The 19,907-nt window shown below is 64.7% G+C and overlaps 2 protein-coding genes across 3 annotated transcripts; both read right to left on the bottom strand.

Moving 5' to 3' along the window:
• Positions 1–691: 691 nt before the first annotated feature.
• Positions 692–9,577, bottom strand: DGAT1 (diacylglycerol O-acyltransferase 1). 2 transcript variants are annotated; one of them, XM_069599726.1, is made up of 17 exons: positions 9,139–9,577; positions 5,391–5,478; positions 3,386–3,426; positions 3,221–3,306; positions 3,076–3,128; positions 2,756–2,861; positions 2,567–2,680; positions 2,392–2,466; positions 2,218–2,321; positions 2,095–2,133; positions 1,967–2,008; positions 1,849–1,893; positions 1,662–1,774; positions 1,510–1,575; positions 1,348–1,435; positions 1,194–1,256; positions 692–1,119 (listed from the first exon to the last, which is right to left on the bottom strand). In XM_069599726.1, the coding sequence occupies exons 1-17, from the start codon at positions 9,327–9,329 to the stop codon at positions 964–966; spliced, it is 1,470 nt and encodes a 489-aa protein (XP_069455827.1). In that variant the 5' UTR covers positions 9,330–9,577; the 3' UTR covers positions 692–963. The 2 variants fall into 2 exon arrangements, with proteins under 2 accessions (XP_069455827.1, XP_069455828.1); XM_069599727.1 differs by having other exon boundaries at positions 8,931–9,226.
• A 6,316-nt stretch (positions 9,578–15,893) lies between these two features.
• On the bottom strand, positions 15,894–18,903 carry SCRT1 (scratch family transcriptional repressor 1). The gene is made up of 2 exons (XM_069599770.1): positions 18,789–18,903; positions 15,894–16,837 (listed from the first exon to the last, which is right to left on the bottom strand). The coding sequence occupies exons 1-2, from the start codon at positions 18,901–18,903 to the stop codon at positions 15,894–15,896; spliced, it is 1,059 nt and encodes a 352-aa protein (XP_069455871.1).
• Between the last annotated feature and the right edge of the window lie 1,004 nt (positions 18,904–19,907).

Genomic DNA, 19,907 nt, shown 5'->3' with positions numbered 1-19,907 from the left:
ACAGCTGGGTCCGCTGCCCACGCACCACCTCGGGCCCCCATCTTACTGGGCTATGGCTGGCTGTCAGGGCACACCTGCCTGGCACAGCCTCAGGGTTTCCAACCCAGGCAGCAGAGCCAGTAAAGGGGGGGGGGAAACAGCCCAGGGTTGCCCCTGCCTTGCTGCCAAGCTCTTGAATGGCAAGCTCTGGGACCAAGCTATCCCGAGGGTCACACCCAACTACCTGGTGAGGGCATGGAAAAACGGGGAGCCCCCGGCATCAGGCCAACCTCTGCCCTGAGGTCCTCCATGAGGGCTGGGCCAGGCCACTTGCTTCGTCCAAGCAGCCCAGAGCTGGCCACTTGCCTCGTCCAAGCAGCCCAGCACTAGTCTGTGCACAGGGGCCTGTGTGTACAGCCTTGCCTTGGAGTCTGCTGCCCCTCAAGCTGGCCTGTTCTTGACCCTCTTCCACACCTTGGCCTGGCCTGGCCCAAGTTGAATCCACTTGTGTGCAGACCTCAGGCACAGGGCCTCAGAGCACGGAGGCTCCACCTCACAGGGCAAGACATCTGACCACAGAGCCCTGTGAGGCAGGGAGGGTCACCCCAGCCCCAGCTCCGCTCCAGGCGCTGGGGCCCCCTTCCCACAGCATGGCCCCATGTGGGAGGGCTGCCCTCTCCTGCCAGCCCTGTGCCCTGGAGGCTGAGGGAGCTCACTGTGCACAGCACTTTATTGACACATTCAGACCCTCGGGAGAGATCTGTAGGGTTTCCAGAGCATGGGCACTTCCCAGAGCTGCGCTGGGCCTGCCGTCCCCTGGCAGGAGGAAGCTCCTCAGGGGCAGAGAAGCCTGGTGGGGGCCAGGAGGCAGCTTTCACCAGCCAGGCCCCTCCCCTACGCCCAGGTTGGGGGCAGGCTCCAGTACAGCAGCAAGTGGTGAGGCAAAGGAGTCCAACACCCCTGAGGGAACCAGCCTGGAGGGGCTCAGGTGCCGGCTGTTGGGGCCTCGCGGTTGAGCACGTAGTAGTCGTGGACGTACATCAGGACGGCCACTGGCTGCCCAATGATGAGTGACAGCCACACAGCCGCGTTGCCATAGTTGCCACGGAAGAAGCGGCCGACTATCCAGGCCAGCGGGATCTGGGGACATGGGACGGGAGTGAGCCTCTGCGCCCACGGGGTGGGCTCGCAGGTGGGGGTCCAGGGCTGCTCACCTGTGCCATCATGCCGGTGAAGGCCCAGAGGCGGAACATGCGCAGGGGGATGCTCACCAGGTACTGGGGGGAGAGGGGCGTTAGCCAAGCCCCTGCCCCACCCCACCCCACCCCACCCCCAGGGGCAGGGCGCACCCTCAGTGCACTGACTGACCTCATGGAAGAAGGCAGAGGCCAGGAACACCCCTGTCCTAGCTGCCCACTTGCTGCTGCCCCGCCGGAGCATGGGCTTGTAGAAGTGTCTGGGGGGGGAAGCGGCAGTGGGCCGGGCGCCCGGGACACGCACCCCCCGCCCCACCCCCAGGTGCACACCTACCTGAGGCACCACTTGTGAACAGGGATGTTCCAGTTCTGCCAGAAGTAGGTGATGGACTCCGAGTTCCTGCAGGGGCAGGGCAGAGTGGGCAGGGGCTCAGGCCCCAGCCCCAGTGGGGCCCCCACCACCTCCGCCCCGGCGGCGCCACCCACCACCAGTCCCGGTAGAACTCGCGGTCTCCAAACTGCATGAGCTCAGCCACGGCGTTCAGGCAGGAGTGGAAGAGCCAGTAGAAGAAGATGAGCCAGATGAGGTGGTTGGGGACCTGTGGGGAGCGGGTGCCAGGTGCCAGGACAGCCCCACCCGCCCCCACGCGCCCCCACCCAGAAGGCCACTCACCGCCAGCTTCAGGAGGCGCTCCACGATGCGGGAGTAGTCCATGTCCTGTGGGCACAGGGCACAGCTGGCTCCCTCAGCCCTGACCCCGGAACCCACCCTTCCAGGCCTGCCTGCTCACCTTGAAGGGCTTCATGGAGTTCTGGATGGCCGGGACCATCCACTGCAAAAAGCGCAGTGTCAGCTCGCCCACGGCCCCAGGCCCTGCCCCCGCCCCCCGCCGGCCCCCTCCCAGCCCGGGCCGCGTACCTGCTGAATCAGCCCCACCTGGAGCTGGGTGAGGAACAGCTGGGGGAGGAAGCAAGCGGACAGTGAGTTGAGCCCCGGGTGCCGGCAGGCCCGCCCACCCTGGCCAGCGAGGCCCCGCCTCACCATCTCCAGGAGTCGCCGCAGCAGGAAGCGCTTTCGGATGCGGGGGGAGCGGGGGAAGTTGAGCTCGTAGCACAGGGTTGGGGCGAAGAGGAAGTAGTAGAGATCTGGAAGGGAGGGCGGGGCTAGCAGGCCAGGCCGCCGGGCAGCCCCCCCAGCCCCAGGCAGGATCCTCACCGCGGTAGGTCAGGTTGTCGGGGTAGCTCACGGTGCGCTGGGCAGCTCCCCCGTTGGCCTTCTTACCTGCCAAAGCTACGAGCAAGCGGCAGGGGGCGGGGCGGGGGTGAGCCGAGCCCCTGCCGGTCCCGCGGCAGGTGGCAGCCCAGTGGCCCCAGCCCGAGGGAGCCCTCACCAGCCTTGGCCTTGGCCCCAGCCCTGCGCTCTCGGCACCAGAGGTTGACGTCCCGGTAGGAAAACAGCTTGAGGAAGAGGATGGTGTAGACCATCAGGGCCAGCACGGAACCCACTGTGGGAGAGGCAAGCTCAGGCCACGCCCCCCGCGGCCGAGACAGCGTGGGCGGGGGGCGGGGGTGGGGCCCACCTGGAGTGATGGACTCTAGGAGGAAGGCCACGGCCGCTGGGAAGCAGAGAATGGTGGCCAGGTTGACCCCGTGCAGCAGCAGCCCCGCCTGCTCCGTCAGGGCTCCCTGGGGTGAGGGGCAGAGCACTCAGCCAGGGACCCCCTCCCTTCAGAGGACCTCCCTGGGGAAGGGCCGCCAGGCCTGAAGTGCAGCCCCTCCCAGGAAGGCCACACAAGGCCCGACACCCTGAAGCACAGTGGGACCGGCTGGTGGCCCGCCCTAAGCCTGACTAGTAAGGACCTTGAGGCAGGTCAGGGGCGGGTGTGAGGGCACTGCTTACCACAGCCAGGCGCTTCTCCACCTGGAACGCAGCCACGGCAAAAATATTGGCCACTGAGGACAGAAGCAACCCAGGGCAGGTTCAGGCCCAGGTCAGCCCTGTCCCGCCCACCGCTGGCCTGAGGCCTCCTGGGCACCCAGCTCACCAATGACCAGGCACAGAGCTGGCCAGCTGTAGGGGTCCTTCAGGAACAGAGACACCACCTGGATGGGGTCCACCAGGATGCCGTACCTGCAGATGCAGGTGGGTGAGGGTCTGCGTGGGCGAGGGGTGAGGTGGCAGGGGCTGGGGCGGGCCGGGGCCCACTCACTTGATGAGGTTCTCTAGAAATAACCGTGCGTTGCTTAAGATCTGCGATAGAGAGAGAGGGACACAATGCTGTCAGCCGCGGCCCCAGAACACCCACCCCAGCTCCTGCCAGCACCCACAGCTCAGGACAGCAGCCTCCATCCTGCAGGCCCAGCCCTGCGGGACCTCACGCCAAGCTCTGAGACTCCCCACCTATGGCCTGTGTGCCTGCGCAGGGGCACGCAGCCCCCACCCGTCTGGAGCCAACTGCAACCCCAGGTGCCTGTGCCGCCACGGCAGAAGAAACCCGCTGCCCAGCAGCCATCCTCCGTCCCACCGAGCGGGTCAGTGCCCCTGGCCACAGCGACAGCCCCAAGCCCCAGTGAAGTCCAAGCCTGCCTGCACGCTGCCACCGGCCCAGGGCTCCGCCCTACCAACCGGGCCCATCCCCAGAGGCGGGGTGTGCCCACGCCCTTGGTGGGGTGGTGGGAAAAGAGCGGGCCTGTCCTGAGGGCTGGGGAAGCTGGGCCTGGGTCTCCACCCCTACTCACACCCCCACCCGCCTCGGCCGCTCCTACAGCAGCAGCAAAGGACGGATCCTCCATCACAACGAGCTCTTGCCAGTGGCCTGGGGCCAGATGCCTGGCTGCCCTCCGCAGGGGCAGGGGCCACCACCTCCACCCTCAAGGTTCAGGCCCCACGGGGATTGCAGAAGGCTCTGTGGAAAAGTGATGCTTCTCTAGGCGACATGGATGGAGTCCCCTACCCGGAAGGCTTCCCAAGGAGATGACAGGCTCAGAAATGCAGGGGCCACCTGCCACACCGTCCCCCAGCTAAATGCCTAACCAGCCAGCTTACCAGGACACACATGGTCCTGCAATGTCCGCCCACTGGCAGTTGCCTGTCCTGAGAGCCCACCGCAGGCAAGAGTTGGAGCTGCTAAGAGGCCCACCCACCTGGAAGCCCAGGCTGCCGAGAGGACGCAGCAGGCGGCCCCAGCTCCTTGGGTGGGGGGAGCTTTGTGGGTGCACCAAAGGGCCAGGAGGCCGGGGGGCTGCAGGAGAACAGACAGGCTGCTGAGGGCCTGCCCTGCACGACCGCCTTGCCACAGTCCTGAACCAGCTGTGGCCTCGAAACCAGGACGCATGGACTATTGGGTCTGGACTGGCACACGGCCCCTACCGCTCCCCAGGGGACCGCCTGGGACCACAAACAGAAGCGTGGGGGCCCCTGGTACACAGCCTCCAGAGCCACACCCAGGGCAGGCAGACACGTCAGCTGGAGGGGCGAAGGCCTCGAGCCACATCAGCCCTGAGCGGTGGGGCTGGGCCTCACCCCACCCCAACCCGCCCCGCCCCGTCCCGCCCCGCCCTGAAGGCTGCCCCTGGGGTTCCTGCACTCCAGCTGCTGCTGGGCAGGCCTGCTGGGGCCCCGCAGCAGTGGCCTCAGCCAGGTCAGAGTGAGGCGGACACAGGACTCCAGTCCTGCTCCCTCCAGGGCTGAGGGAGGGGCCAGAGTCCCGCAGAGTGCGGCCTGGAGCTGTGGGCTGGGCTGAGAAATGCATCCTCACCCTGCTCCCCCAGGTTCACGACCACCCAGGCATGCCACACCCACAAGGGCAATTTGGAACAGAAGAGGAAGTTCTTCGTGGACCCCCAAGACCACTCACCTGTGCTGTCAGGGAGGGCCTGGGCCCAGAGTAGCCATCCCCCACCCAAGGCCACCGGACTGTCCCTGCCTACTCTCTCTCGCCCCCTGGGGAGACTCCAGTGCCCCCTGGGGCACAGACCCCGGCTCAGAGGCTCCCAGGTTTCCCTGGGAATCCAGCAGGCATCTACTGGGATTCAGCAGGGATGGAGTGAGCATGCTCCCCGTGGGGTCTCGGGGTACAGCTGCTCCAGGGACCCCCACCGCCAGCCCAGAGCTCTATTCACCCCAGCTGCACGAGCACAGACACCCACCCCGGTAGGGGCCGTGTGCCAGTCCAGGCCGTCAGGACCCCTGCTCCAAGGTGCCACTCTACGTACCAGCATCACCACACACCAATTCAGGATGCCGCGGTAGTTGCTGAAGCCACTGTCAGAACTGAACAGGGAGTCCTGCAGGCGGTGACACCTGGAAAGCGGAGATGCACACTCGGAGCAGAGCATATGGCAGCAAGGCCACCCCGCTGCCCACACATCCCCCTCCTCGGGCAGGGCCACCGAGGGCCTGCTGCTCCCACTGGGGGAAGGGGCGTGGGGGGGGCACCACAGGAGCTGGTGATGCAAGACGGAAGTGGGGAGGGGGCAGACCTCCCCACAGCAGCTGGTCCCTCCTGGTATCCTGGGAGCCCAGGGGCCACCATTCAAACCACCCATGACCTCCATTTGGCCCTTCTGGAAGGGAGGACCCAGGCTTCACGTGGCCTTGCAGGGTGAGCGCCACGTTCCTGCCTGGGCAGAGGGCCACACGAGCCCCCTGGGGGCTCGGTGCCTGGAGTCCACTGCAGAAGCCAGCAGGGGACTTTCAGAGCCCACCTCTGAGAGCCCTGCGCCCAGTGCTGGGCCTAGGGGAGATGGAAGCCAACCCTCAGCTGGAGGCAGAGGTGGAGGGTCGCAGCTCAGCCCAGGCCCAGCCCCGCTGGTGGGTTCTAAGCAGCAGCCCCACCTCCCACCAACCGCCCTGCCACGAGGAGGCTGTCCAGGCCATTGAGCAAGGCCTCCAGTTTTGTAAGGGGAGAGGCCAGAGCTTCCCTTTCCCTCCTGTGGACACATGTCCCCAGGAGTGGGGCACCGGAGAACAGCCAGCCTCCGGGGGTGGCTGGGGTCAGCACTCAGAGGGCTGCACCCAGGAGACGGACGGCTGGGGAGGACGAGGTGCCAGCATCTTCAGCCAGACAGCGCTGACAGTCTGCCCCTGCCTGCCGCCACACCGGGCCCCCCCACCCCCCGCCCCAGGCCCCGGCCTGGCCTGCCCACGCACCCCCTCCAGGCCTGTCCTAGGCTGCACACGCAGTGGGGCTCTGAGCCCCCAGGCCCTCTTCTTCGTGACTCTCTGTGCCCGCATTTTGGCGAGGCGAGCAGGGCTCCCAGGCCCAACTACCCCAAGAGGACAGTCTAGGGGGGTGTCCGCTTGATGGACCTGCCCAGAAGCCCCCGGTCCAGCCCACTCACTGTCACTGGAACCGCCCCAAAGCCGCCTCATGCTACAACCTGCCGATCACCATCTGCATGTCCATGTCTGCACCAGACACCCAGGGAATGGTTTCACAACAGTGTGACCCCTGCCACCTTGGAGGCCACCAAGACAACCACACTGGCCGGATATGCAGCAGTCTCTAAGGTGAAAGTGGGGGAGGGAGGAGGGAAGCAGTTCCCAATCCTGACAACAAGTAATATTATTCAAGCTTTTCCAGATCCCTGCTGTCAAATTCCTGAGGCCTGCCCCCAGCCACCACACAGACCCCTCTGGTCCCTCTAGCAGCCTTCCGATCATCCCACCCGGGCAGCGCCCTGCCCCCAGAGGTCAGAGGCCCCAAGTGGGAAGGAAGCCCACTGCCCACCAATCCCCACAGAGGTCCAGCCCCATGGCACAATTCACTGCAGTGGACCAAAGGGCAGCAGGCATGGCCAGCATGGAGGGGGGGCCTCACCCAGAGCTTCTCTGTCACCCTCTCCCTGACTGGGGTGTTGGCTGTGCCTCTGTGCCCCCAGCAGCCCCCACCTGCTCCCCAGTCCCACCCAGCCAGCAGGGCCATTCTAGTTCATCATAGTCAGCACCTCACTCAACCTGCACATCAGCACTGGGAGGCAGGCACGTGGGGAAACTGAGGCTCACCGATCTTCCCAACTTGCCCAGAGGCACAGCCCCAAGTGGGGATCACACGTGCGGGGCCATACGGTCCAGCTCCAGGGCCAGAGAGAACAAGGAGGGACAGGGTGCCAGCTCGCCTCCCGGCTGCCACCTCCTCAGCACTTCCTGCACCCAGCCTAGAGGCTCTGGACTAGAAAGCCGTGCCTGGAGGGCCCATGAACCAACGGCTGGAGGACGCACCAGGCGTCCGGGCACAGGGGAGTGTGGAGGACCTGGAAGGGACGCGCTCAGAGGCGAGGCAACAGCAGTGGCCCTCCTTCTGGCACACAGCTGCACCTCGCTGCCGGAAGGAGTGAACTCACACCCGGTGCCTGACCCCGCCTGTCCAGACCTAGGTGAGCAGGAAGTGTCCGGAAGAGCCCGAGGAGGAAGAGAGTAACAGGCAGGGAGGCAGAGGTGGGAGGAGGATGACTGGGAGGTGGGGAGGCAGAGGCGATACCAAGAGTAGAAAGACCAAGGCCCAGTCCTGCCCCAGGAGGCCCCCAGCCCTGTGGCATGTGGCCTGGGGACAGGCACACACAGCTGCGTGTTCTGGAAATCAGGAGGGGCTCCGGTGGCCCATCCTCGCCACCAACTGCTCCTCTTCCCGAGGGCCCAGACCTCGAAGGTGGGCCACCAAGAGGACAGGAGCAGCTTCTGCCCATGTGGCCTGTGTAGAGCAGGCAAGTGACGGCCCATCCAGGGTGACAGCTTGGCCCAAAGCTGGTACCCGCCCCCACCTCATACAAAGTGACCCCAAATCCAGTTCCCCAGGAGTGGGCAGAGGGGCCTGTGGGCCTCTTGGCCTTTGCAGCCGCCCCCTCAGGACCACCCAGGGACTGTAGGAAGCCAGCACCCCTCACAGAGCCACCTTCCCCATGGTGTCTTCCTGAACTCTGCGCCCAACCTTTGCTCTCACTCTTCAGGGCTGAGGCTATCTTATCTCTCAGGTGAACTGTGTGCCCCCCAAGGGCAGAGACAGTACCTGCACCCCAGCTGCCCTTGTCCCTCCACTCCCCACAGCACCCAGTGAAGAAGATAGCAAATCCTTGCTGACTGACCTGTTGCCCACTTCCTCCTTGATAACCTCTAGCTCTGGAGCTGATCCCAAAGCCAGAGCCCCTGAGAGCCCTTGACCAGGATGAAGGTCAGTGCTGGGGGGAGGGGCATGAAGGATGGCAAAGGGGGCGCCTGGAGGCAGCCAGCAGGACTTAGCCGATGTCCACGTAGGTCAGATCCTCCCTTTCAGCCACAGCTTGCTCCCCCAACTCCTTCCCATCAGTCCTTCAGCTAAGCAGGGTGCCCACCTGTGGGTGTGCACGCTTGCAACTCCTCCCCTGCACCTCAACCAGGGGTGAGGGTCCCATTACAGGACCCACTTTGACCCTAGAGCAGGTATTTGTGCTGGTAATAAGCAGGACCCTAGGCCAGTCAATCGCCGGGTGACGGATGAGGGACCTTTGTGAAGACCATTCTCTGGAGGGTCTGCAAGGGATGAGAAATCTCGCACTGCCCCTGACCCTGTTCTCCGCCAGTCCACCCTCCTCCTCCGGGAGCTTTATCAACCCACAAGGCACCCCTCATAGCCCTCAGGAGGGACCCCCGTATCTCCTTCCTGGTAGAGGACACTGTGCGTGGTGGGATCACCCTGGGAAAGCTTCAGAACCCACCTAAGGAAAGCAGAGGGAGGGCGTCTAGAAGCTGAGCCGCTGCCCTCCCCTCGGCCCCCGTACCTGGGTGTCCCCGGCAGGAGACCCTCCGCCCCCAACCTCCCGCTAAGTTTCCCCGCGGAGGCCAGAGGGGCACAGCTGTGCACGCAAAGTCCCGGCGCCAGACTCTCGGACTCGAGTCCAAGCAGCCGCCGACAGGCCTGGGGCACCAGGTTGGGTCGCAGTGGCCCCGTATCAGGGGTCAAAGGTTAGGGGTCACGCGCACCGCTACCTCAGGTCCCAGTGGCCGCTGCCCACGTCTACGTCTCCGTCCTTGTCTGTGTCCCGGACCGGCGCGTCCCCTCCGGCGCCCACATCCCGCACCTCCTCTTCCGCTGCCGCTGGCCTACTGCCGCCCTGGATCGAAGGCCGCGACCCTGTCCTCCGGCGCCGGGAGCCGCCCGCGCCGCCGCGGTCGCCCATGGCCTCAGCCCGCACCCCGCCGCGGCCAAGTAGTAGCCCGCCGGGCTGGCAGCACCCGAGGCCTGTGGCCCCGCCTCCGGACCCTTGGCCAACTGCCGCCACCGCCCCTATTACGCCACTGCCGTGGTCCGCGCCACCAATCAGTGCGTGCAAATCCGTGCCAGCAGGCTCCTCCCGGAGTCCTGGGAAGCGTAGCTCCCAGAGCCGCTAACTGGCCGAGGGCCGCGGCGCGCATACCTTTGTAGTCTGTTGGCGCGCGGTGCACCCTGGGAGTTGTGGTCGCCGCGGGCGCGATGCACCCTGGGAGTTGTAGTCTCTTGGCGAATGCAACCCCGAACTGACGAGGAACACGCGGGGCTTCCTGGCAGCTGCAAGCCTCTCCTGACCGCTGCCTGCCCCTTGCCCCGCTCTATAAACACAGGATTTCGTCATTTCTCAGTTCAGGCGCGGTGGGGTTGTAGTTATTTATGAAATGCCTAGTGCGTTAACGTCAGGCTGACAACGCGTCTACCGAACGTGCATCCCGCGGCGCGGTTGTGCTCTGTGAACCCACTAGTTACCACCGTGGGCACCCACTTTTCCTCCGCTTAGGCTGTTCAAACACGCGCCAGGTCAGAGGATGGAGGGGGAGAAAGGCCTTAGTCCTCGCGTCCCGGGACTTGTGCCATGCCCACCAATTCCCAGGGTGGCCACCTCTCCCCTGCTCAGGCCCCCACAATAGACACGCCAGCCCGCCTCTCCACCCGCCCCGCTTCTGCCTTCATCCGCAGACTTGCAGAACTCCCCGCCTTTCCCACTTGGGCCAGTTTTGCCAGGGCGTTAGGATGCTGGGGTGTTGATTCGCAAGGACCCAGAGGTTTCTGTTTCATTACACAGTTGGCAGTCATCCAGTCGTTGAATGAAGCAACCAATACACCAAAACAACTGCACAGTGAGGCCCGTGCGCGGGCAAGGCCGATCTTACTTGGTTTCACAAGCATTTGGCAAAGAGCATGGAGTGTGAGCATCCTGGATCTCCAGATGCGAGGGTTCACCGAGAGTTTAGGCCTGGTTTACCCAAGAAACACCCCTAGCTACAGAACCCACTCCGTTCACTCCCATGGGATAAGCAAAGCTGGGAAGACCGCCTCTCTGAAAGCAAATAAACCAAGAGGCTGAGCCTGAGATCAAGCCTCCTTCCTGCCGGACTCGCTCCTGACCCCCTCACCTCAACCAACAGGCACCTGGGACCCTGGTGACATGTTCTCCCACTGGACCATTTGCGGCTTGAGGCCAGCCTGACATCCTTACCTGGCAGGCTGGGGCTAGCTGGCCCTTGTCTTGGAGTAGCGTGTGGAAGGATCCGCCCTCATCAGGCTGGAGAACCCCTCTTGCCTGCCCACAGGCCCGGCCTCGGTGGATCAGGAGTATCCCCTTAGCCAGTGTCCAAGCACCTTCATCTATTCATAGGCAGAGTTGGGCCACTCAGTGCTAGGACTCTCAGTATAGCTCCCAAGGGAGAATGGAAGGAGGAGAGAGTCCTCTCAGGAACCCGCAGCAGGGCTGAAGTCCCGGGAGCTCTCTCCTTCCCTCCCTATTCCCTCTCCCAGGCAGCTGGTGGGAAGCCCCCAAACCCGCGCGCACGTGTCCCTGGGCGCCTTAGGGACTTGCCATCCTTCAGTACAGAGCCGTGACTAGAGGGCCTGAACTGGCTGGCGCGCTGATTGGCAGAGGAGAAGATTGACGGCTCAGGCTGCTTGTTGGCCTGGAGAGGCTGAGCACAGTAGCCAATGACGAGTGAAGGTACGTGTTGGGGGCGGTTCCCTGTGTCCGCGTCCAGGTTCCTTTGCCTTCGGCTAACCTGAAGCAGCTGGAGTGAGGAGACCAGGGTGGGCCGAGGGTCATCAAAAAGAACCGATCTGATAGGGGACGTGAGGGAACCAAGGGTTCCACCACTGGAGTTGAGAGAGAGAGATCAGGGCCTCAAGCCAATGGGAAGGCACGGACTGTGAAGGCACAAATCGGGAAGGGCCTCTGTACCAAGGCGGGACGGGGCCTGTTTGAGGAAGACAGGGCCCACGGTTGATATAGGGCGGGGCCTCCTGGGGGGCGGGGCCTACAGCTCTGGCACCTCTAGATCCTGGGTGAGGTGCTGCAGGGCCACAGCGAAGAGGCACGAGGGAAAAGGTCAAGGTAGGTGGGGTCTTTTGGGGACAAATGTGTGCGTGAGTTGTTGAAGAAAGAAAGCCCAATGAGGAATCTCCCCCTGGTGGAAGCAACATCTGGCTTGGGACGAGGAATCTGCAGGCTGGCAGAATGAAGAGCTGGAAGGGTTTGGGGATTTAGAAAGAGCCTTGGGCTGACTCCAGGTTGGAGACGCCTTGGGTCAGCAGCCTGCACCACACCACCCATCCTCTGGATTGCAAAGTCCTGTCCATGGACAACTGTGGAGACAAGACTAGGCCTGTCCCAGGCACTGAGGAGGCAGCCTCTATCCGTCGTCCACCCCAGCCGCCCATCAGAGTCCTGGAACAGTCAATCCAGGCCCCAAAGCCGAGGAGCCGTGGGGAGGAGTGGGCCTCTAGGAGCCTCTCTTCCTGCCAGTGGGACTCACTCAGGTATTCAGGATCAGACAGGTGGGGTATCGGGGCAGAAAGTGAAAGTGTTAGTCACTCAGTCGTGTCTGACCCTTTGCGACCCCATGGACTGTAGCACGCCAGGCTCCTCTGTCCGTGGGATTCTCAGGCAAGAACACTGGAGTGGGTTGCCATCCCTTCTCCAGGGGATCTTCCCATCCCAGGGACTGAACCTAGGTCTCTCACATTGCAGGCAGATTCTTTAAGGTCTGAGCCACCAGGGAAGCCCAACTAGGGCAGGGCTTAAGTCAAAGGCAGCCCTTGGCAAGCTGCTTCTCTTCCTGAGGCTCAGACTTTTCATATGCAGATTGGGCAATGATGCCTACCTAAGCTCTACCAATACCAAGGGGCTTTCATCCTGAGGTTACTAAGACTGACAGTGCTCCCCAGAAGGGGGTGCCCACCTCAGGTGATCCCACCCTGAGCAGGTCTACTGCAGGTCAGGCTCTCCTGCTGTCCACACCAGTGGAGTGTGGTGGGCCTGTCCCCTGCCAGAGTGCAGACAGCTGTGCTGGCCCTGGGCTGATCCAGTTTGACCACATGTCTGCAAAGATTTGGAGCCTCTAAGCTCATGCCTACCTACCTGGTTGCCAAGGGCATTTGCTGGGGCAGGGGTCTATGTTCCTTGGTTGTCTGAGCCCAGCACACCACTGCCATTCATCTTCTCAACTTGACTCACCCTGTCTAGAGCCCAAGGGCTGGGGGTGGCCGTGGGAGGTTCTTATTCCTTGGGTGTCTCCTCCCCACAACCAACCTGGTCCAGCTACCAAGGAAGGCCTCCTCAGTGTGGGGACATGTCCCCTGAATCTGGAAGTCAGGATGTAGAGAGCAGGCTGCAGAAAGGGGTCTGCAGTTCCCATTCCTCCAGTGGCATTGAGGAAGGCTTGTTGGCTGTCGGGCCTGTCGGGGCAGCAGGAGTTCCTACCAGAAGAGTGGGGATACCCCAGGCCACAGGATTTACAGGCCCTGCTGTACCCACTGTGGCCGTTCTAGATCAGTCCTGGGTTAGACTTGACTTAGGCTCCCCACTTCCTGGCACAGAGAAGATTCACCTGCCATGGGAGAAAAGCCAACTGCTTTGCGTTCAGGAGTGTCCTCTTGCATTTGGTCTGCCTCTAGGGTGGAAGACTGTCCTCTTGCCAAAGAAAACACAGGCCCAAAAGGCAGCGGTATGACTCCAGGGCTGCGTGGGTAGACTGCCACTCCCAGCGCAGGGCCTGCACCTGCCTGGCCTCTGAGATGCTGCAGGCCCAGAAAGATGCCCCCCAGACTCCTCAGCGTCTCCTGCGGCGCGGGCCCAGCCTTGTATACATCAGCCCGACACTCCAAGTTCTATCAAGAGTGGCATTTATTCTCCTCGTGGAGGTGCGGCGCTCCGGGGAGCTGGTGCTATTGTGCTTAGGAAGGAGGTCTGTCCGTCCGTCCGTCTGTCCGGCCGGCCCGGCCCCAAACGGGGGCGGAAGAGGGGCGCAGCCCGAGTAAAAATCCCGGCCTGTTCCGGGTGGGAGTATGTACAAGGCGGCGGGGTGCAGGCGGGGGTGAGGGCAAGGCGGGCCGGCGGCCGCAGCCCCCACCCGAGGGCCCCCGCATCTCGGGCCCTACTTATAGAATCAGTACAAAATAGGTGCTACCTAAACGTTCCTTCTACCTGAATTTGCTAAGTCGGTTATTGTGCTGCTTAGTTACGGGGGCGGGAGGGGGCCCATGGCTTTCCACGGCGGCGGGGTGTGGGGAGAAGCGGGAGACCCTGGCCGGCCCACGGCCCTCCGGCCTTCTCCTTAGGTAGGTAGGTAGATAGGCGTGTAGGGTAGGGTGGGGCACCTGTGTGTGCCTGTGCATGCGGGCGTGCCCAGCACAGGTGGGCAGGCCCCGGCCTGGGAGCTGTGTGAACACTGAGCTGGGATGGAGGGGTCTTGGACATGAGCCCTGCTATGCTGGGCTCTGAGGCCCGGGTCCACCCCTGTGGGAGCCGCTGGGCCTGGTACCCACTGGGATAGGGCTGGCCAGGTCAAATGCTCCAGCATGCACCTTGTCCTCTGACCTGGGACCCTGGCCTGACGTGACAAAGCTGCCATTGCCAGGGGATGGAAAGAATGGGATTCGGTATGGGTGGCCCTGGTGGCGCTGGGCCTTTGGGCCCGGGTCTGTGCCACCTGAGCTGAGGACCCGGGCCCAAGTCAAAGCAGAGCCCCCTGTGCCTAGCACTGGCCCCACGCTGGGGTGGGGAGGAGTGAGGGGCCCACGCTTGGGTCTAGGGACCGCGGCTCTCTCTGCACGTGTGACCATCCCTGGCCCACCCAAGCCGGTTGGATCCCTCACCAACATGCACCTTCCCGCAGGTCGCCACACCCCTGGCGGACTCAGCAGTGGGCCTGGCACATAGTAGGTGCCTAATGAAGGATGAGTGGGTGATGGACAACTGAAGGAGGGGTCTTGAGGACAAACACCCCGCCCCGCCCCTGAAACCATTACACCCGCCGGCCTCTGCCGTGGGGGGGGAGGGGAGGGAGGGAAGAGCAGGAGAGGGGGGGAGAAAGTCTGCGCGTCCGGCCCCGCGCAGCGTCCCTGATCTAGGGGCCTATGGGGTGGGTAGGGCAGGGGGATACCTGATTCTCAGTAACTCTAGAGGCGGCGGCAGCTTCGCATGCAGTGCGCATTATTGCTCTATAGTCGGCTTCGGACTAACTAAGAGGGACTGGGAGCGGGCAGCTCCGGGAAAGGAAGGGACGGGGGCAGGGGCTGCATGCAGTGACGTCACAAAGGCGGCGGCCAATGGGGCGGGCCCTTGGGGCGGGGTCGCCGCCGAGGCTTTGGCTTAGACCGGTGTAAATTGGCAACAGAGTGAGGGCGGGGTCTGGGGCTCCGGGAGGGGGCCGGCCTCTGAGAGGCGGGGCCTGCGGCTCCCGAGAGGCGGAGCCCAGGTGGGCGGGGTTCGGGGCGGGGAAAGTGATCCTGGACATCCCAAGCCCCCGGCGTCGGCGGGAAGGATAGGGGCCTCTGCGCCCCTTCCCGGACCCGAGTGCAATCCGTTCATAAATAAAACGTACAAATACAGAAAGAAAACCCGACGCATCCGCAACCCCCCTAGGGGGCTTTACCCGCAAAGCAAATACAGAGAGGTGTGTAGAGGGCCGTGCCCAGGCCTGCCTACCGGGCCCCAGGAATCCGTCCTCCAACACCGAATCCCGGGTACGAGGGAAGGGGGCCCCAGGGAAGGGGAGCGGGGTCTGAGGAGGTCGGATAAGTCCATGCGGTTTGATATGCGTCATTATTATTCGTTATGGAGGACAGAGCCCGGGAAGCTGGGCTGGAAGAATTCGGATTTGGCAGAGGATGCGAGGCAAGGGTAGGAAAGCGGCTCGGACTGAGGCCCCGGAAGGAACCCAAGGGAGAGAGGTGCCGCCGTCCGCCCCAGTCCCCTATCCGCACGCGTCTAACACTCCTGGGGCTCAGCGGACACCGAGAAGGAGGCGCAGGTAGCCTCTGCGCCCCTCACCCTGCTCCTCCCCCGTTGCTGCTCCCCGATGTCTAGGCCGCAGGCCGGGCTCTGGAAGGCTTGGGAAGGGGTGGGGAAGACCTGAGTCTCTGCCACGCGATCCAGGGGCGCAGAAGAGGGAGGAGGGGGCGCTCCCTACCTCACCCCACCCCGGTCTCAGAGACCTAACTCGGAGATGAGGTTCGGTTCTGGGTCTCCTCGACCCTATTGCTGGGAAAAAGCCTGGGGCACCCTGGAGGGGAAGGGAGGGGGCTCAGGGTGGGTCTCCCCTCGGGACCCTATTGCTTGAAGGGGCCGGGAAGGCCCCTGGCGGGCGGGGCGGGGCCGGGCCCCCTCCCCCTATTGCTGTGAGGAGGGGCCCGCCCTCCGGCCCCTCCGCCTGGTCGCCGGCGGAGACCTCCCTGGGGGCCCATATTGCTGAGAGCCAACCCGGCTGGCGGAGGTACCGCCGCCCTAGGCCTGCACAGGGCTGAGCTGCGGCGGCGCGGTGGGCGCAGGGGCCGGGGAACCGCCGCCGGCGGCGCCCTTGAAGCAGGCCGACTCGTAGTGCTTGTTGAGATAGGACTTGAGCGCGAAGCTCTTCTTGCAGCGCTTGCACTGGAAGTGCTTGAAGGCGGAATGCGTCTGCATATGCGCGCGCAGGTTGGAGCGGTCGGCGAAGGCCTTGCCGCAGTGCGCGCAGCCGAAGGGCTTCTCGCCGGTGTGGGAACGCATGTGGCCCTGCAGCAGCCAGGGCCGCGAGAAGGCTTTACCGCACACGCCGCACTTGTGGCGCAGGTCGTGCGTGAGCAGGTGCATGGCCATGGCCGGCATGGACACGTACACCTTGCCGCACGTCGGGCAGCGCCGCGCCAGCTGGCTGTCCAGGCTGCGGTGCGTCTGCTTGTGGCGGCTCAGGTTAGACGACGTGGCATACGTTTTGCCGCACTCGCCGCACGCGTGCCGGCCTCCTGAGCTGCCGGCCCCAGGCGCCGCGCGGGCCTCGGTGCCCGCCCCCGCGCGCGCGCCGCCCCGACCCCCAGCCCCCGACCCTGCACCACGCGTGCCCGCCCCGACCCCGCCTCCGCCGTCGCCGTCGGGGGCCGCCGCCGAAGCTGCGGAGGGGGCGGCGGCGGCGCTGGCGTTGGCTGCCTTACGACGGGAGCGCCCGTCGGTGATGAAGAAGGCGTCAGCTGCGTAGCCCTCGCTGACCGCCGCGTCGCCGTTGATGTAGCCACCCGCGGCTGTGGCCAGCTCCGGGCGCGGGGTGGGCGGCGGCGCCGAGCCCGCGGCTGCCGGGCCCAGCTCTCCCCGCACGGCCGCAGCGTACATGGGCTCCGGGGATGGCCCTTTGAGCAAGGCCGCCTCGGCATCGCCATCGTAGACGGAGGCGGGCCCCGCGTAGTCGTTGAGGTATCCTAAGGGCCGAGGCGGACAGACAGGCAGACAGCGGGAGGGGAACCGGGCAGCAGGCAAGACACACAGGAGGGTGGCGAGAGACACCGGGGCCGGCGAGAAGGGAGCGAGGAGGACAAAGGATAAGGGGCCGAGGGAGAGAGGGGCAGGGAGGATGGCGACGGCAGGGAAGGGAGGAGAGAGAGGAGAGATGAGCCAGAGCCCGGCCGGGCTGCACCCCGCCCTCGCTGGAGGAGGGAAAGACTCGCATCTTCGGGCGCGGCTGCCCCCCCCCCCCACCTTCCGCGGAGCTTCAAGGTCAGGGGGGAGGGGCGACGCTTCCCTCGCCCTCCTTCCCCTCCTCCCCTCCCCCTCTCCCTCCCCCTCGGGTTCTCCCCACTTCAGCAGTTTTCCTTGATTATGCAACACACTGCAGAACCGCAGCGCACAAAGCCAGGACCGCCTGTCCAGGGACCCCGTCGCTCCTGCCCTCACGGTTCCCACTGGCTCATCCACCGTGCCCAGAGCCCGTGTCCAGCCTCGATGCTCACCTGTTCCCCAACAAGCCCTGGAGAATTCTACCTCCCTTTGATCTTCCAGGTCTCCCACTACTCACTAGATGTGACCATCTTCTGTTCAGCCCTGTCTCCCTCCATCCACTCTGTTTCTCCCCACTCCACTCCTTTCCATCATCCTGCACCGTTGGGTACCACCTTGTTCCACATTACCCCCTCTCCCCAGGCCCTAATCCTTTGTGGGGCCTTCCTGAACCCCAGGAAATGTGACCAGGAAGACACTGTGTTGGAGGCAGTGCCAGGGCATGCACCAGTGGACACCTTCACAGGGACAAGTTGCAGGTGGCAGCATTATTCATGCCTGCAACTGCGGTTGTTCTCAAAGCATGAGATGGATCTCACAACCTCAAAGTCACAAATACACACCCCGCACGAGTGTGAAGCAGAGTCTGGCTTCTTCAGAGTTACCCTCAGCCTCTAAGACTCTGTCAATTCTAGAGTCCCCTCAGGGTGGGCCGCACCCTGAGCCAGGCCTGCACCACCTACTCACGCGGGGTCAGACATGTAGCCAACCAGACACACTCTCAGCTGGGGTTGCCAGTCACATGGGCACATAGCGGCCTCAGAGTCACATGGTCCCATGTAGTGGCACACAGACAGGCACACACTCATACAGGGTCACACACAAGTGCACATAGTCACATGGCCACACGCAGTCACATGGGTGCACACAGGCTCGCACACAGGCTTATGCTCCTGCAGGTCACACTTGTTTTACCACCCCAGGCTGCTGGCACTCCCAGCCCCCTTGCCCACTTGCTAGCAATTGTCCTTGAATTTGGGCGCCCTAACACAAAGAGCCTCCTCCTGCCTCCAGCACTTGGACTTCCCTGCCCACAGCCCACCTGCCCACACCCTTCTCCCTGACCCTGCTCCAGGGACGGGGGCACTGCTACTGCCTCTGCCCCGACAGGTGGGCGGCCCCCACTGGACCACATGGCTACTCCCTGGAGCTCCTAGCACTTCCCTGCTGGCCCTAGAAGGGGGGCTAAAGGTGCAGCCAAAGAAAATAAGAGGGTTCTGAGGCAGGCTGTTTTCTGAGTGTGGTTTGCATACATTGCTGGTTCCTGTCATGTCAGCAGGGTCCATTCTGTGTTGGTCAGGGCGCGGGTCAGTGTGTTCCTCCTGTTCCTGACCCCTGTTCCCCACATTCTCTCCTGCATCCACGCTCTCCCTGCCCAACCTTGGCTCCGTTCTGGCCTACCTCTGCGTTCCCCTCTCCCCACCCCCATCTCCATCCCCTCCCAACTCCGCTTCAGCCACTGCCTCCTGCTGGTTCTGGTTCCTCCAAGCCTATTGCCTGGGGTTCCTGGTCCCTCCAGCCCCACTCTCTGACCCTCTACCCCTTCAAGCACTGAGCCCCTCGCCCGCCGCCCCCCAGCCCCATCCCAACTCGCACCTTTCTCCTGCAGTCGCACGCCGAGGTCGCTCCGGGCGCGCCCGTAGGAGCTCTCGAGGTCTGCCGAGGAGAATGTGTCAAGTTTGACCTTCTTGACCAAGAAGGATCTGGGCATGATTCCTGCGGGGCTCCGGCGCTGTGGGCCTGCGGAGCCGGGACGCGGGGGGGCTGCGGCCGCGGCGGGGCCCCGTCACCATCCGAGGAGCGGCTGAGGCAGCACGGGTCCTCACTCTGGCCTCTGGATGCTGCCGCGCGGTGCCGTCCTCTCTCCTGCCTGCCCGTCCTGCGTTTCCTCCTCTGCTGCTCCGGACCCCTCTTTTTCTCCTTCCTTCCTTCTCTTCTTCTATTCTTCACTGCTCTTCTCTTCTCTCTTCTCTTCCTTCCTTCCTTCCTTTCCTCCTCTGGTCCCGGCTTCCCAGCCCGCAGTGCCGCCCCTGGACAGGCGGGGGAGGAGGCTGGGGGGGGCGGGGAGGGGGGGAGCGGCTCCGTCCCGGGCCCGGAGGCTGCGAGTGGGTGCAGGGCTGGCCCGGCTCCGCGGCCCCCTTCCCCTCCCCCCCGCCGCCGCGGCGGAGCTTCAGTCAGCGACCCCCCATGCCCCCGGAGGTAGCGGCGCGGGGCCTGGAGAAGGCGGCGGCGGCGGTACCGCCGGCAGCTTCAGCACCGCGGCCAGCGCCGGCCCGGCCAGCACCTCGGCCAGCGACCGGGCGCGCACAGCCGGAGGGAGCGGCGAGGGGCGGGCCGCGGGGGCTCGGCCGCCGGGCGGGGGTCCTCTGCGGGGGTCTCTGGGAGCCTTGCTTTATTGTTCTGCAGCCGGAGCGAGCGGCGGCGGCGACGGCGGCGGGCGGGGGGCGGGGGTCCTGGGGGGGAGGGGTGCTCGGGGAGGGCGGGCCGAGGGAAGGTGGGAGGGAGGGATGGGGGCTCCGGGGGCGGGGCTCGGCGCTCGGACAGCTCCCGGGCCCAGCCTCCTGCGCCCGCGGCCGCCTCTGCCTGCGGCCCGGCCCAGCCTCCAGCTTTTAAAGCCCAGGAGCGACGGCAGGGGGAGGGAGGAATGGGGGAGAGGACGGCGGAAATGGCTGCGCGGGGCCTGGCCCCCGCCAGGGTCTCCTGGGAGGGGTCTTG

The sequence above is a fragment of the Ovis canadensis genome, chromosome 9 (genome assembly GCF_042477335.2).
Source record: "Ovis canadensis isolate MfBH-ARS-UI-01 breed Bighorn chromosome 9, ARS-UI_OviCan_v2, whole genome shotgun sequence".
NCBI classification, from domain to species: Eukaryota; Metazoa; Chordata; class Mammalia; order Artiodactyla; family Bovidae; genus Ovis; species Ovis canadensis.
This window is presented reverse-complemented; position numbering and strand designations above follow the sequence as displayed.

What these genes read in the sequence shown, in the direction of transcription:
- DGAT1 (XM_069599726.1), bottom strand. Translation starts at nt 9,329, where the DNA reads ATGGGCGACCGCGGCGGCGCGGGCGGCTCCCGGCGCCGGAGGACAGGG. An exon ending in ATTGGTGTGTGGTGATGCTG is followed by an intron (nt 3,427 to 5,390) that starts GTACGTAGAGTG and finishes TCTCTATCGCAG; the next exon opens with ATCTTAAGCAACGCACGGTT. An exon ending in TGGGGCCAAGGCCAAGGCTG is followed by an intron (nt 2,467 to 2,566) that starts GTGAGGGCTCCC and finishes GCTTGCTCGTAG; the next exon opens with CTTTGGCAGGTAAGAAGGCC.
- SCRT1 (XM_069599770.1), bottom strand. Translation starts at nt 18,903, where the DNA reads ATGCCCAGATCCTTCTTGGTCAAGAAGGTCAAACTTGACACATTCTCC. An exon ending in CGTGCGACTGCAGGAGAAAG is followed by an intron (nt 16,838 to 18,788) that starts GTGCGAGTTGGG and finishes CTCGGCCCTTAG; the next exon opens with GATACCTCAACGACTACGCG.